The sequence below is a fragment of the Chelon labrosus genome (genome assembly GCF_963514085.1).
Source record: "Chelon labrosus genome assembly, chromosome: 4".
Lineage (NCBI taxonomy): Eukaryota > Metazoa > Chordata > Actinopteri > Mugiliformes > Mugilidae > Chelon > Chelon labrosus.
This window is the reverse complement of record NC_140340.1, coordinates 15,776,477-15,792,747: the sequence shown is the minus strand read 5'-3', so window position 1 is coordinate 15,792,747 and position 16,271 is coordinate 15,776,477. Positions and strand designations below refer to the sequence as shown.

General features: G+C 43.8%; 1 protein-coding gene across 1 annotated transcript in view; it reads left to right on the top strand.

Annotated features, from left to right (window-relative positions):
• The window catches only part of snta1 (syntrophin, alpha 1), a 39,931-nt gene extending 31,596 nt beyond the window's left edge, over positions 1-8,335 (top strand). Inside the window, exons 5-8 of the mRNA XM_084543086.1 lie at positions 2,549-2,679; positions 3,097-3,293; positions 4,466-4,653; positions 5,333-8,335. Coding sequence (XP_084399212.1) covers positions 2,549-2,679; positions 3,097-3,293; positions 4,466-4,653; positions 5,333-5,425 — 609 coding nt within the window. The 3' untranslated portion in view covers positions 5,426-8,335. The remainder of the gene's footprint in view (positions 1-2,548; positions 2,680-3,096; positions 3,294-4,465; positions 4,654-5,332) is intronic.
• The last annotated feature ends 7,936 nt before the right edge of the window (positions 8,336-16,271 follow it).

Sequence of the window (16,271 nt, the reverse complement as noted above, 5' to 3'; positions counted from 1 at the left end):
TTTCACAGAGGGCCACATATGGAAACATGTATGAAAGGCTGGGCCACTAAGGTGAGGTATTTCGTCAAATATACACCGCTGATGTCCACTAAATGCTCCATTATATAGTATATATCAAGTGATTATATAGTATATCGCTTGATATACACCGATCAGGCATAACATTGTGACCTAATATTGTGTAGGTCTCCCTTGTGCCTCCAAAATAGTTTTGACTCTGAGGGTGTCCTGTGGTGTCTGGCTACAAAATGTTGTTAGTCTGGGCTTTGGGTCATATGGGTTGAGGGGAGGGGCCTCTGTGGATCAGGCTTGTTCCAGTGCATCCAATAGATACTTGATCAGTTTGGGATCTAGTGAATTTGGAGGCCAGGTCAACACCTTGTGCTGTTTTTCATGTGGACATGAATGCCAGGTCCAAAAGTTTCCCAGCAGAACATTGAATTGTCACAAGATGTTCAATGTTATTCACTTCTCCTGTCAGTGGTTTTAATGTTGTGGCTGATCGTGTATGATAATGCTTTAAGAAAAAAAAAAGCATAAAGGGAAAAGGGGTATATTTCAAGCTTAATATGCAAATACGTAATTGGAATTATTAACACCTGAATACTGTGGAATATATTTTTAACTCACTTGTAATAGTGGTGTACTCTGTGGGTATAGAGATGATGTGGATTGAAGGATGGTTGGCAGGGCAGGAGTAAGTTTGGGGTTTAAGATGTGAAGGACATCACTGAGATAGCTGTTGATGATTCTGGTTCTCAATCTGCTTTTCTGTAATGCAAAGTAAGTTACTGGTGTCTTCCAGATAAAAAAAATTAACAGCTGTGCAGTGTCTGTGGAATCCGTTCTCTCATCACATGCAATCAACAAATCTTCAATTCGTCGCACAACTGTGTTGAATTCCCGCCTGTGTTTTCCAGACACATTAATCCTACAACTTTAGGGAGGCATTCTTTTATGAAGTCACCATCTAAGAAAGATTTCCCATGTCGGGCAATGAGTTGAGCACCGTGGACGTCTCTCAGGCTCGCTGCCATTTGCTTAACTTTTGTTTGCTAGTTTTGTCTCGTTCAGCAGCAGTGTTTGACATTTGGTTTCATAATGTCATCGTATATTATACTCTTTTATCACAGCAGCAGTTTCACTGCATATCAAACAGACACACCTCCCCTCGTTTTCTGTGAAGAAATACTCATTTTTCCACTGTTTCTGAAATTTTCTGCACTCCCTAGCTATCCTGTGTTTCTTTGGTTCTGCCATTTCTGGTCACATGTGACAAAAGTCTTCTTCAATTAATCTTGTTACCGCCACCTACTATAATTTGGACAACCCTGACCAAGAGAATAGGTTCCTAAGAGTCTACAGCCATGTTACAAGCTCTGAGAGGCTATACTTATAGGCGGTTTAGGCTTCTGGGTCAATTTGACGCCGTAACTACGGCGACAGCAGACCCTATGCAGACACTAACGGTGTAACTGACATGCGCCGACCTAGAAATGAGCCAATGCAGCCAACGCAGACCACAAGAGCTGTGATTGGTAGTAGTAGCTTGGTAGTAGTGTGTTTCCGCTTTAGTATTTCCAGCTGCTTTTCCATCTCCGCTGATTCGAACTGATTGTTTTGGATCAATATAGATGGCACGCATCGAGGAAAGGTTAACAGAAGAGGCTCGAAGGTACAAGGTCTTTGATGAAATTTCGGCGAAAGTGTCAGTCGCCATTGTTGAAAGTGAAGCAGGAAGTAGAAACACAAATTAACCCAACTGTCAAAAGTCAACTAGCGTTTGGGTGGTGTTTTTATAGAGCGAGCCAAACTGACAAGTGCACAAGTATAAATGGCTCACACCAGTGTTGGTTAGGTTAGGGCGTCTGTGTCCCACAGTACCCTAAATGAGCCTTCAGGCACAGATAATGTTAAATGCTAATTTAGGTTCAGCATGTTCATCCCATCACCATTTTAGTTTACTGTTTTAGCATGTAAATATTTGCTAATTGGCACTAAACCCAAACCGTAATAGAGGTTAACTCAACTTGAGGCGACAACCAATAGGAGCACCTGTTGGTTGAGGTGCGGTTGATTGACATATGACGCAGAGATATAAGGAAAGATTTGAAACTGAAAAAAGGAAAGCTTATTTCAGTTACAAACTTTGGGGTGGGATATATACAAGAGGGTCACCCAGGCAACCAGACACTGGAACGTCCACTAGCAACCAGCTGTCTGCAGTGCAAATCACTTTATATGGGCTTCATGGGGACAGGAATGTCCGTTCCAAATTTAATGGTAGTCCGTCCAATAATTGTCAAAATCTTTAACCACAAGCCAAATTGTGAACTGTGTCGTTGTACCAGAAATTGTTAGAAATTTACCACAATCTGCTGAGTTCCAAATCTGGGAGCTATGAATGTCACATTTCTTTTCTATATGGATAATTGTTGTTGGACCAAAGTGGTGACTAACCTCCAGCATGACTGTAAATCATAAAAGGTGTACAGCACTGTATCCTAACTAACATGAGGTGTAAGTGATTTCGTGATTTTGTGTGCAGGTATCTCATGGTCCAGAGAAACCTATTCTGGCTGTGTTGACGGCCAAGGACCTGCTCCTGTATCCCTGCTTGCCTGAAAGCAAAGAGAGCCTCAGCAGCCCCACCAAGAGCCACTCGCTCATCACCACCAGGTTCGCATACACAAAAGCCTGCACGTATAGTTTATAGACAGATACACACGCTACACATTATTACAGTTATCAAACGGCACATAATGAGTGTTATAAGCTGAACAGGTCTTTCCTCCACCCTGAGCAGCTCAGTTCTGAGTTGGCAGCACTTTCCGGGGCTTATTTTGGCCCAGTCAATGAGGACATGTTCACTCTTTCCATACTGGAATATAGGACATTTTGCCACATAACATCATTTTCATTTGGGAAACATTAGTGGAAGCGCAACCTATGAGTCACGCATTTTCCCATCCTGTGTACACCACACCTCAGTTTCCACTAGTTCTCTTCAACATAATTTGCTCTTCCAGGCTGCAAACCTTTCTGTAAATCTGTAAAATGTCACGTTCTACTCATACTTTCTCATTTGTCCCCTAGACTGGTCCACTCTGGCCCAGGAAAAAGTTCTCCCCTCCTGGACTCCGAGCTGTCATTTGGCCTGCGTTCGGGTACCAAGCAAGGCGTGGAGACTCATGTGTTCAGGGTGGATACTGCCAAGGACCTGTCCACTTGGACTCATCTGCTGGTGGAGGGTTGCCACAGCGCTGCCGAGCTCATCAAGGAGGTCACCACGGGTACGGAGATACAGGGATTCTTTGGCCGTCATTCCTCTTTTCCTGCACAGTTCCTCCACCTCTGAAGCTTGTCCTCTAAATTTTTATTACCCAAAGGACGACTTTTGAGTCAGTGATGTAGACTAATAATTCTTTCTCTATATAATAAATTCCCTAAAGAGATTCATGCAAAAATACAGTTTTACATCAGAAAGTGCTTCATCTGAAGGAACCATAATGATGAAGTATATAACTGATGAGTCCCAACACATAGTTAAAATTTAAATATTTAAAATGTATTGACTTCATGGAGTCTTTCACTCTGTCGAGACGAGTACATCTCATGTTTTTGATATTGTTTGAAGGAGTAATGCACTTCATGTCTCCATTTTCAGTGTATGAAACACTTGATGTCGATGAATACATCTCAAATCTGTTTCCCTCAAACAATTCCTGATCCGGCTCAAGACAACAGAGACACACAAGTATATTATTCCAAAACGAGGGCCCGTGTCTCACAAAGCGGGATTAAAATGATTTGTTGTTCCTCTCAAAGTGATTTAGGAATTGGACTTACTTGTACGCTGTCCTACATCTCTGCAGATTTATTTCAGTTTCAATTTTTTAAAAGATCTTATATGGGTTTTTTGTAACAGACTCTTAGGAGTCTTACCTCAGTTTTTTTTTTTTTTTTTTTTACCTCAACCAGTGATGTAGATTCTGCATAGAGTATGCCTACTTTATGAGACAAGCACCAGTTCAAATACAGTACAGGTAGTAATATAATGTTGCCATCTGCTGGTTGCATGAGGTGGTGCATTTGCAGACAAACTGAATATTGTGTTTTAAAGGTCAATTTTAGAGCTAAATTTAGGACAAGGGTTACATAAAACTAGTATTTAAAAGTGTCTTCTTTACTTAAAAGTAAGCCATGTTTTCATATTTTCAGTGCAAACTGTAGGTTTGTTAGGGTTTCTCAGTTGGATAGGGCCCCTAAATGTGTTTCGCCTCGGATCTTGGCACAAGGGATTGGAACATCTAATCCTGTGTATTAACGAAAGATATCAGATACATAGGAGACAGTCGGGAACTTGAACTCATAAGACAATGTGTCCGAGGTGGTTCTAGCTGAACAGTCATTACTGTGACTTGTTCAGCTTCAGTGTAACCCTGTGTTTTATCTGCTCTTGCAGCCTGCAGCTGGAATGGGAAAGAGTGCACCCTGGGAGTGCACATCGATGACGGCTTCACGCTATTCACAGAAGAAATGGGTGTCAGGAAAAGTATTCTCCTCCAGCAGCCCTTTGAGCGCCTCAGAATGTCCTCGGACGACGGAGTTCGTATGATATTCCTTGACTTCGGAGGCCCCGAGGCTGAGATTGTAAGTCACACTCATTAAACATGTGAATGAAACTGGTTGTGATTGGAGAAAATCCGCTGACCTGTTATACTCCACGATATTTAGTGCCGGTGAATTGAGTAATTTAATATTATCTGCTTGACGGGAAACAACACTGTCAGGGCTCTCAGCCACTTGTTTTGATCTTGGGATCTGCTCAAGATGGTCAGCTCAGATCCATTACTATCTAAGACAGCACGTGACCAGACCAGAAGTTAAAACTCAAAAGACCAAACTCAAGTCACAAGCCATTTTTACTGATGTTTAAGACATATATTAAAATTTAAAATGGAGCTAAGCATTAAATTATAAGCACACACAGTCACAAGACCTTTGCTGGCTTACAGCATTTATTAGCTGCATGTCAAACATTACCTGCCATGTTCCAGTTGAATTTGTTATGTACATTAAGAATCTCAAGACAGTGACATAGAAATCACACCATGACTAACATTTCCTCATGCCAACACACCAGCGCACAAGTATAAAGGCTTACAGCAGCGTAGACCAGTCACATAGGCCCTTAAAAAGGTTGAGATTGTTCATATACAGTATATATATATTAATATTCTGATCAGCATGCCGACATGTTGATTTTTGTGCTTCATTTTCTCCCTAATGTTCTCTTTCCCCCTCCCTGCTCCTGTCTTTCTTCTTTCAGCAACTGGACCTCCACTGTTGCCCTAAGACCATAGTCTTCATCATCCACTCTTTCCTGTCTGCTAAGGTCAAGCGACTTGGCCTCCTGGCATGATGATGGCCAAGCATCCAGAACATCACAATAGGAATATTCAAGAAAACATACAGCCCAGAAGACTCTGATACTCCAGACAATGGAGCCCAGGAGATCAAGCTGTCTAGCCCTTTTTTTCTGGCCTTCCTTGGCCTCTAAAATTATCATCATCTATGGTCAGACACCTCCTGGTTTTTCCAGTGGAATAAAGAGAAAACTGCAACAGTGATGGACATTTTTGTTGAATGTGTAAATGTAAGGTAAAAAAGAGGCCAGCAGCCTCTTAAGGGATCTGACACCTGTCTAATCTTTTACAGTAGGTCATGACACTTATTGATGGCAAACTGAATGAATATGACAGACAGCCTGTATGTTAATGTTTTTAAGCTTGAAGTCCCAACCATTTTTTTTTTTGTCCCATTGTTTAGTTTTATTTCACGAGTCACGACAGGCCTTTGTCACGAGCCTCCTTTCATCTTTCAATCTTTGCTTTATGTGCTGAGAGCAGTCATAACAAAAGTTATTTCACAAATGTCCTGATTGATGTTGGACAAACATTTTTTTATAAAAGGCTGCTTCAGTGGAGTGACAGGATGACGCGTGTGATCACGATCAGTCGTCTATGCTGAACAATGTTCAGAATACAACCATAATGATATACTGTCTTTGTGAAGTTGCCTTTACCCTGAGGTTTAAGAATTTATAAAGAAAACGTGCTTTTCTATATTACAAATGAACTTATTTTATTTTCCTCTTTGTCTCTCGTTCCTGTTGTAACCCCTCTCATCATCTATGGCCTAACAAAGAGATTAATATATTCTAAAAAAGGTTGTTCTTATTGTTATTTAACAAACAAATTAGATAAAATATTCCTAACAACAAAAAATCTACTTTCACTCTCAATGGCCTTAATCCAGCAGTATCACAGTTTTGGTTTTGTTTCATTTTAGCACGTTTAGTACAGAATCAGAGCTCTTGTGTTTTTACATTTATACCAACAAAGATTGTCACATTTTCCATTATTGATGGCACGTAGTAGGCTTAAAGAGTGCTAATCCAGCTAAGCTACTTCTCCCGTTCAAATAAGCTTTCACATAAAACACTGATTTAATTTTAAAGTGGCAAGAGACAATGTTTCAATGTTTGCCCTCTAGAGGCTGCAACTGGTATTACTGTTTCTGTCACTTGTGTCCATACACTGTAGAAAAGTGGACACCATGACTGCTCCTCAAAAGTGAAGCCAAAGCGTGTTGAGTATGTTATTTGGTTTCAAAGATGATGTCTGTCCTTTTAGTTAGTTAATATAATGCTGATGCTTGTTGAAATAAGAAGAGAAGTTTGTCTGAGTCTGAGAAGTCTGAGAGTTTCATTGCAATTATTATAAAAACAGGATGTGACATCATGATGATTGACAGTTGTCATTGACAACCACTCCATGAAACGGTCCCAGAGGAAAAGGAGTAGGAAAAAAAAATTACAGTGTACAAATAAATACAGTGTAGGATCCAACAACTCCTAGTGAATTATTTGTGTTAACTGAACAGAAACGCAAGTGAATCTAGCGGAAGTGTGGGCACGTCATCGATAATGTGGTTCCACTCTCGGACAGTACTGCGCAGACTCTGGCTCCAAACTTGCAAGATAGCGCCGCCCAATTCTCGAATTCTGCATCAGTTTGACCAACGGGAGGAAGTGGGGATGCGTTGTCCATTTTTTTTTTACAGTCTATGCTGTTGTCAGAGCAGCAACTACCAACAACACAGCAAGACATGTAATAATGCTTCTTCCTTCTTAACACCTTAGATGGAAGAGGGGTGTTTTATTTAAACGGAATAAAGTGTAGTCAGTGGGTAGTAGTAGTAACATAGAGTATTGTTTTTTGTAAGTAAAGATGGCAGGTGTTGTCAGTGTAGAGTGGGCAGAAGGCAAAAAACATTAGGAGAAAACTGAAAATGCATTGATTCATTCAGTTTTTAATGTAGACATGAAAGCAGGGAAAAAATGTGTTGAGAAATATTTATTTTTACAAAACAAAAGAAACTGCGACAGAGTTACTTATTCATATGAAAATCATCCATCCATCCATCTTCTAAACCCGTTTAATCCTGTTAAGGGTCACGGGGGTCTGCTGGAGCCTATCCCAGCTGTCATCGGGCGAGAGGCAGGGGTACACCCTGGACAGGTCGCCAGTCCATCGCAGGGCCAACACTATATGAAAATCAGTAAAAGGAAAATATATTACCAGCGCCTCCAGCACCGTCATTACTGAGGGGTTAACACTAGCCATGCTAGCAGCCATACGTTTGATCCTTTTTGCCCTGGTTTCCGTAGCATTAGCAACATAGCTACCGCCATCAGTCCAGCTAAGGATGTCAACTGAAAGTCTGTAGTGAACCTTCTCAAGTCCCAGAGTTCTGTTATCCAGCTTTTTGTGTTTTTGCTGGGTAGAACTGCAGTTGTTGGTCCAACAAGTACAATTTCCATCACATAAAAGCTATTGACCACTACTGCTAAACAAGCACGCCAATGGTTGTCTTATAACGTTATATTTTGCAACTGATCCTTACTTCATAAGTTACAGCAAAAAAGCTTGTCTATTGCCACTTTAATAAAAAAAACTTACTTTACAGTAAAAGTGTTTTATAATATATAATGTTTTTACACAATATGTCAGGTACTCAAATATGAAAGATGTTTACATCATAAAGTGTTTGATCATTTGTTTCTTTAATGTTTAATGTTGACTGAACATCTACAGTTTGGGGCCTTTTTTTCTCTCTCTCTCTCTCTCTCTCTCTCTCTCTCTCTCTCTCTCTCTGTCCCCGACACTAAACAGACTTGTATTAATATATATTTCTGAACTAAAAAAAAAAGAAGTTTGCTTTCAAGAATAAAATGTGTTGTATATTCTTATTTAAACAAAGGTGTGCCTTGCAGGGTTGTTTGTATATAAACATGTAATAAACTTTGTTAACTTTTACTGCTTACTTAACATGTGCTTAATTCAGATGCCACAAGAATGTCACTCTGGATTATCATGCTTCTTTATGAGATTCTCTGGCAACGACATATCTTTAAAATTCACTTGGTTTGCAACCTATTTTCTTTTTTTTTTGTTTGTTTTTCAAATTAGTTTGAATCTTAAACTGAAAATATCTTAGGTGATAAAGCTGCACTAATAGAATTTTTTAAATTACTAACATATGAAATGCAAAGTTAACTGTTCTGCCCATATCCGCCGAGCATTTTAGCTTCTCTCAGCTGTTTGTTTTGGTTTCCAGCACACACCTTCCCTTGTTTTGGTTCAGTTGTTCCCATCGTTTTGCCCTAAACCCAATTTAAGCAGTAAAAGATCTGCTAAACCCTCTGTACACCACATGCCTAGCAACAAAATGACAGAGTCAGTGACTGGTGAAGTGTCGTAAGTAAAGAGGACATTTTTCTATTCTCTTTTCTGTTACTCAGGAGATGGTGGAGAGGAAAACAGAGCTAAAATAGAGAGGAATGTGGCCTTATACATTCATCAGGTCGCCAAAGGCACATCTCCAAACCAATGGCAATGCTCTTCAGGGTCTGTCTGACATGGTTTCCAGGCCACGACTTTACTGTTTCGATTCATTCGTTCCTATTGTTTTATCATAAACCTGATTCAAGGAGTGATTAGCAACGTGGTTCGTAAGAAAAAAGGACATTTTCTATTACTCAGGAGATGGTGGAGAGGAAAACGGCTGAAACAGAGAGGAAATTGAACTTATACATTCACCAGGCAGCCTGAAACGAAGGTTACGATATTGTAACCCTATATATATATTATATATATATATTATATTAGCACAGGCGGAGCCCTCTACTGGACTCTATGGGAATAACCCTCCTCCAATCGCGTACACGCGATGGCCCACTGAAAATTAGCATGTATGTAGCCGACCCAAGGGGCGTGCCTACTTTTCCCGCCCTTCCAGCGGGTATATAAGCAGGTGCATCGCCATCTGCCCTCATTCCACCAAACTTCAGCGTAAGGCGAAAGAGCGGCAGGGTCCTATGTAGAGGGCTCCGCCTGTGCTAATATAACTAGGGTTACAATATCGTAACCTTCGTTATATCTCACACAGGCTTCGCCCTCTACTGGACTCTATGGGTACAGTAGGCGAAGCCCGATCTACGTACTCCCTACCGCGGGAGAGGCTCCGCCCACTGACCAAGCCAGCTACTGGTTAGGTACCTAGACCCAGTCACCACTTTATTGATCTTAGCCTCCCTGCGGAGTGATAACGGATCACACTCCATCCCAGTTAGCAACACCTGGCTAGACTGGGTGAGATTGTGGTCTAACCTCGCAGGGGTCTTCATCCTTAGGCCTCCTGCGCACCTCATCGACCGAGTCCTAGCAGAGCACGGCCCAATGCAGGTGCATGATGCCCCGTGGGGGTCAAGCATTAAACACCTGTCACCACCCTCCTCTCACAGGTCCTGTGTCCCTACAGTGAGCAAAGACCTTGAAAAGGAATCCGACATATCCAAGAGATAGAACCTTATGAACGGGCAGAGTGTAGACCACGATGCCGCCGTACATATGTCCTCAACACTCGCACCACTGAACAGTGCCGTAGATGCCGCCACACCTCGTGTGGAGTGCGCCTGGACCACAGTGGGGGGGCTCCCGGCCCGCTTGACTGTAGGCTGAGAAGATACACTCACACAGCCACCTCGCCAATCGTTTCTTGGACAGGGCTCTGCCAGCCGTCCCGTCACCATAACACACCAACAGCTGGCTGGTGTTCCTGACAGTGGCCGTGTGGTCAACATAACACGTCAACGCACGCACAGGGCATAGGAGATGCAGTTTCGCCTCCCTCGAATCCCCATGAGGGAGGGGATGAAAAGCCTCCAGTTGGATAATCCTAGACCGAAATGAACTCCTTATCTTCTTAGGAACAAAGGAGGGGTTCGGTTTAAGGATGGCACCACTGTGGTCCCCTCGAATAAGTAAACAACTTGGGTGGACCGACAGGGCACACAATTCACTCACTCTCTTGGCTGATGTCAGAGCAAGCAGCAATGCTGTCTTGAATGACAACGCTTTTAAGGAGGAGCGCTCCAAAGGCTCATAGGGGTCCCTCGTGAGGGCCTCGAGCACCAATGACAATTCCCACTGTGGCACAGAAGTGCGTGCCACTGGCCGCTGTCTTCTGACCCCCTGCAGGAACCGTTTTACCAGAGGGTGGGCGAAGACTGGACTTCCTCCCATGATGAGATGGCTGCAGCGTAAACCTTAATAGTCGCGTGAGACAGCCCTCTATCAACCAAAAGCTGTAGAAAGGAAAGTGTGTCCCCCACTGGACATGTCAGTGGGTCCACTCCCCTCTCCTTGGCCCTGTAACAGGCAATGGTGGATCCAGCCCGAGCTGCCTGGATGGTTTGCACCACCTGCGCAGACAGCCCGGCCCGTATCAGCCTGTCCCTTTCAGGAGCCAGGCTTCTCGAGTCCCAGAACGTGGAGGGCTCTCAGAGATTGCAGGTGCTCTGAAGCCCATAACCACAGGTTCTCCGCCATCACTAGCAGGGCTGCGGAATGTACACCGCCCTGTCTGTTGATGTAAGCAACCGTGGTGCGGTTGTCGGTCCTCACCAACACGTGTCTCCCCCTTAGCAGGTGATCAAAGTGTTGGAGAACTAGGAACACTGCCTGTAGTTCGAGGAGGTTGATATGACGGTCCTCCCCCGGAGGCCACACACCACCTACCGCCCTCCCCAGGCAGGTGCCTCCCCACCCCCTCAGGGAGGCATCCGTGAACACCGAGGTGTACGAGGTCACTCGTCCCAGCGGTGTCCCGGTCAACAAATGTTGTGGGGACCCCCAGTATCGCAGGTTGCCCTGCACCGTTGGGGGGACAGTCAGCAGCCGAAACTTCTGCCTCCTTAGGTCTAAGCGTAGGCTGGCGAACCATCTCTGCAGGCGACGCATGTGTAGCAGTCCCAGTGGAACCACTGGGTGAGCCGCTGCCATGTGTCCCAGTGCCTGCATCACCGTCAAGGTTGTAACACGTGGGCCCCGTTGCAGCTTGAGAACCTCCTGCTGTAGGGCCGTCCGTCTGGACTCCGACAGAACGGCCCTCAGGCTGACAGAGTTGAGCACAGTCCCCAAATACTCGGCCTGCTGGCGTGGTTGGGGGTTGCTCTTCTTCCAGCTGATGGCGAATCCCAACTTGGTCAGGTGAAGTATCAACTGAGCTGTGTGAAAAATGGCCCATTGTTTGGACCTGGCCATAACAATGAGGTCGTCCAAATAAAAGAAGACCCTCATCCCGTGGCTGCGCAGCGGTTGTAGAGCCGCGTCCACGCACTTGCTGAACGTACGGGGGGCCAGGGAATAGCCAAATGGGAGCCTGTTGTATTCGTAGGCTGTTCCCTGGAAGGCAAAACGCAGGAACTTCCTGTGTTTTGGGGCCACCTCGACATGAAAATAAGCGTCCTTCAGGCCGATGGTTGTAAACCAGTCCCCTGGTCTGACAAGTTCCAGCAGCTTCCCTACAGTTAGCATGCGGAACGTTTTGCGACCAATACGCGTGTTCAGGGCAGTGTAGATGCAGGTCTGTCGGAGCGATGATACCGCTGGGACAGGCCGGACAGTTGCGTGGTTCTTGTAGCGGCGACTCCATCCTAGGAGATGTCTTGTCAGTGGGCACTCGCCGACGCTGAAAGTAGAAGGAATGAGGGCAGATGGTGATGCACCTGCTTATATACCCGCTGGAAGGTCCGGGAAAAGTAGGCACGCCCCTTGGGTCGACTACGTACATGCTAATTTTCAGTGGGCCATCGCGTGTACGCGATTGGAGGAGGGTTATACCCATAGAGTCCAGTAGAGGGCGAAGCCTGTGTGAGATATAACACATCTTCGAACTAATGCCAATGCTCTTCTGTGTCTGTTTAATATGTAAGTAAGCAACAGTTGACTAAGAAAAGTATCAAACGTATAATGTGAAAGGTGCCGCTTCCGCCATCAAAGTTGACTCTGCACTTCCCCGCAGCACCGGAGAACGTTTTAGAATATTTTAGTTTTGATTCATCCTCATTTTAGTCAGAAACCAGTTTTTTACATAGTAAAAGAAAATATCTCCTAAGCCCACCCTATACCACCTTCCTTGCACCAAAATCACATTTAGCGACGACAGTCAAGCAGCTAGCATTTAAGGACATGTTTGTCTTTCGCTTCTGGAAACCGTGGAGAGGAAAACAGGGCTAAAGCCGAGTGAATATTGGACCTAAACATTCATCAGGTAGCCAGAGACACGACTCCAAATGAATGCTAATGTCACTCTGTGTCTGATGCGTGTTTACGGAAGAAACAGTTTGCTAATGCTTCAGCCAGAACAAACATACAAGGTTAATAGGTTTTCAGCCTGATCCATGGCGCCTATAATTTATCTAAACAGCTCTTAACCCATAGTCCTGTAAGTAGTCCTAATGCACTTAGTCCTGTAAGTAGTCCTAATGCACTTCATATACTGAGCTGCAATTTTATATCATATGGTCTTAAACGAGCTCTTCCGCTGAGCTGCTTCAGACTGCAGCTCTAGCCTCCATGCTGTCTTTATTTAACAGTGCCAGTTGGTGGTCTGACAGTTTTATTAAGTCCAGACAGATCTGTAGAATGGGAAGAGCAGAGATGATGATGATGAGATGCTTAAGTCAGCAGGGTGTGTGATGGAGACAGTTAGGCACCGCTGCTTGGTATTGTAAGAGGAGCAAGCAAACAGTCCACTCTCATATGCTTTTACTGCCACAGAGCAGTGTTATCAGTGAGGCGCAGATGCTGCTTGTTACTATATAAAGTGTCAGCGTGCGCATATGCTTCTTAAACACGTGTGTGAATCTACATGTGCGTGCGCGCCTGGACAACAGGTACAAGAGTCTGGTAATACCAAACTGAGCCGTACATCAAATCAGAATAGATGGTGCGCGTTTGATCATATCTTCTCCCTCATTCCTCTCTCCCTGCCTCCCCCCTTTCAGCTCTCACCCCCTCTTGTTGAGGTGTTTCCATGGCAACGGCAGGGAGCTCTCAGTTTGGCTGCGTCCATCTCTTCCACTGAACTATGGTTTTGCTGCTGAAATTGCCAATCAGCCTCTCAGATCCTGCTGGAGAGGAGGAGGAGATTGTGTGAATATATTTTGATTAACAAAAATGGAAGGCCACTTTGGAGGGAGAGGAGGGTGAGGTGAGGGACGCAGGGGGGCTGTCGGAAAATACGATGTTAGTAAGGGGAAGAGGCCAGGGGGAGAATGCTGCACTGGATACGATACACTCATCCCTTCTTTTGTGCTCGAGTCTGGAAAGCAAACATGATTACGCGCAAAAAGACGGCCTCTAAATAAGATGGGCAAAATTCCTATCCAGTGGAGCATTAGGGCCTTTGTGTGGCTTCTCACAATATCCAAGACTATTGTGTTGATGTAGACAAACAAACTAGAGATGAAACTAGCTGTCTCTTTAGGTCAAGGCTGTTCAAAGCACAGATACGCCACAGTATTCAAAGAATGATACGGGTGTTTTTGCAAGGTTTCAGCCAGTATTTCAACATCTGCCTTGTAGCCATTTATTATTATATATTTTTTTGGTGTTTTTTTTTTTTTTTATCTATAAATTCAGGCATTATTCACACTACACTTGCCGCATTATGTTTTCTTTAGCATTTAATCCAGTGTAGACGTTCACATTATGATGTAACCACGAGGCAAAGCACATAAAGAGTAAGATCAATAAGGATTCAGTTCATTAGGTTGGGTGTTTTAGCACAATTTCCTGCTCTACAGTCTCGAATAAACCACATTATGATTTGGCAGATCAAAACCCCCGTGGTTCCTTATAGTCAGTAAAATGTTTCACAACTGTGGCTTTTCTTTCTTTCTTTCTTTCTTTCTTTCTTTAATACTGCAGAATTTCCAGATTAAAGATGAGTGAGGCTTATGTTTGAAATTCTTCATGGCCTCAGCAATATAATAAAAAGTAACGATTTGAGTGATTAACACTGATTATGTTGTTTCACTTGTTCTCTGTCATAATTAATTATTTGTCTTGTGTCAGATGCTTTGTTGAGCTCATAAATAGCACAATGCTGTGGTTATTATTTGAATGGAAAGCCATCGCGGTGGACACGCCGCATTTAAATGACCAAATTAAAATCTTATCATCATTTTTATACATTATGGCTCCTGTACAGCTTTGTTAAGATGAGTTAAACTACCAGCTGGGTGAACAATGTTATCACCTTCTCATCGGCGCGCCGATCCCCCTGACCCAGGGGTCGTATTACTGCAGGCTTTTGTCAAAATGTTGTGCGTGACTAAATGATCAGGCGAATTAAAACCTAATAAAACCTAAATATGCATAAAATACTTGTGCCAAACTTGTGCGTGCATCATATGCACCATTGTGCGCCATCTGTATTTTTCGCCCGGCCACATTAGTCCATAGTAACTAGTGACTCTGCTGTCTTGGATTTAGTAACACTTCAGTTTCTTATTATACACTTTTAATATTTGCTGTCGTGACTATTGACTGGAGTTGTGAGCATTTGCATCTCACGCGCCATCAAAACTTGCGATGACGTTTTCTTCATTTGCTTGTGTGCTTCCGTCTGTTTGCATATGTTTTCTTAAGCTGCAGGGGCCAGGGATGAGCTACTGAGCCACTGTAACTTAGCGCAGTTCACAGATGCAATGGAAACAAGTGAGTTTAGTATCTGAACTACTGTGCAGCGGTTTCCATCTTAAATTAAGGATTGTCTTGGCTGCAGTCGAGCGAGAGAAAAAGACCTTCTTCTTCCTCTGCTCTCCAAGAGCAAGAGTGCATACACACGCCTAGAAAGATGTGCTGGCTTTAAATGTGCATGCGTGCAGAGTTGCAGGCTGTTGCTCTTTGTTTGCATTATGTTTATAGCAGACAGGTGGCAGTAGAGTATTAAAGGACATGAGAAAAACTCTTAGTATTGAGAGGAATGCACTGTAAGAGACAGTAGGGGTCTCTGTCCCTCCATCCAGAAGAATCACAAAGAGAGCATTGGTCTACAGGGTTGGGAAGAGAGAGAGCATTTAAGCTTCGATTGGTCCTGACCAAATTCAGAACAGGACATCCCACAATATTCAATACTCTCCCCCCGCTCACACTCTTCTGTCCCCCCCCCCCCCCCCAAATACAAAAGGGCTAGAGAGAGGAAAGAGGACAAGAGATTAATACTAAGGCTCAAGCAGAGCAATTCATATTCCAAATGGAAGAGCACGTTATCTATTTTCTCACACTCATCCATTGTGCTTCCCTTCCTGAGAGGCATTTGAATCAAAGCAGGATTCAACGGGAATCAAACAGGACTTTCGAGGAAGTGAACAATGGCGACAACATTTAGTGTAACCAGGGTGTTTCAGCCTGGCGCAGAATCCTGGGGAAGCAACCGTGCGCAATCACTTTCACATCAACTCCTCAATAACCGTGTCAAATATGTACAGAGAGGGACGGAGCGAGGCCTGCGCTGAATCCTGTGTCATTGGAAAGTCATTCACCCGAGCTTAATCAATCTAGGTTGTTTGATTCAATTCAAGCTGCCTCCCAGGCAGATGAAGAAGGAGAAGGAGAAGGAGAAGAAGAAGAAGAAGAGGGCAAGAGAAAAGCAGAAAATGAGAGCAGAGCTGAGCTGACTCTTTCTAACTTTGACAGGGCTCCTCGCCATCTTTTGTCTCCTTCATTTCTCCCCCTTTTTTCCCCCCTTCTCTCTCTCATCCTCCTCCTAGAGGCAGGAATTATAGGTGCTCATTTCATGCTAAGGCAAAGCTTGAATTTCCTTCTTTTTCTACTTTAGTCACCAGTATTTTT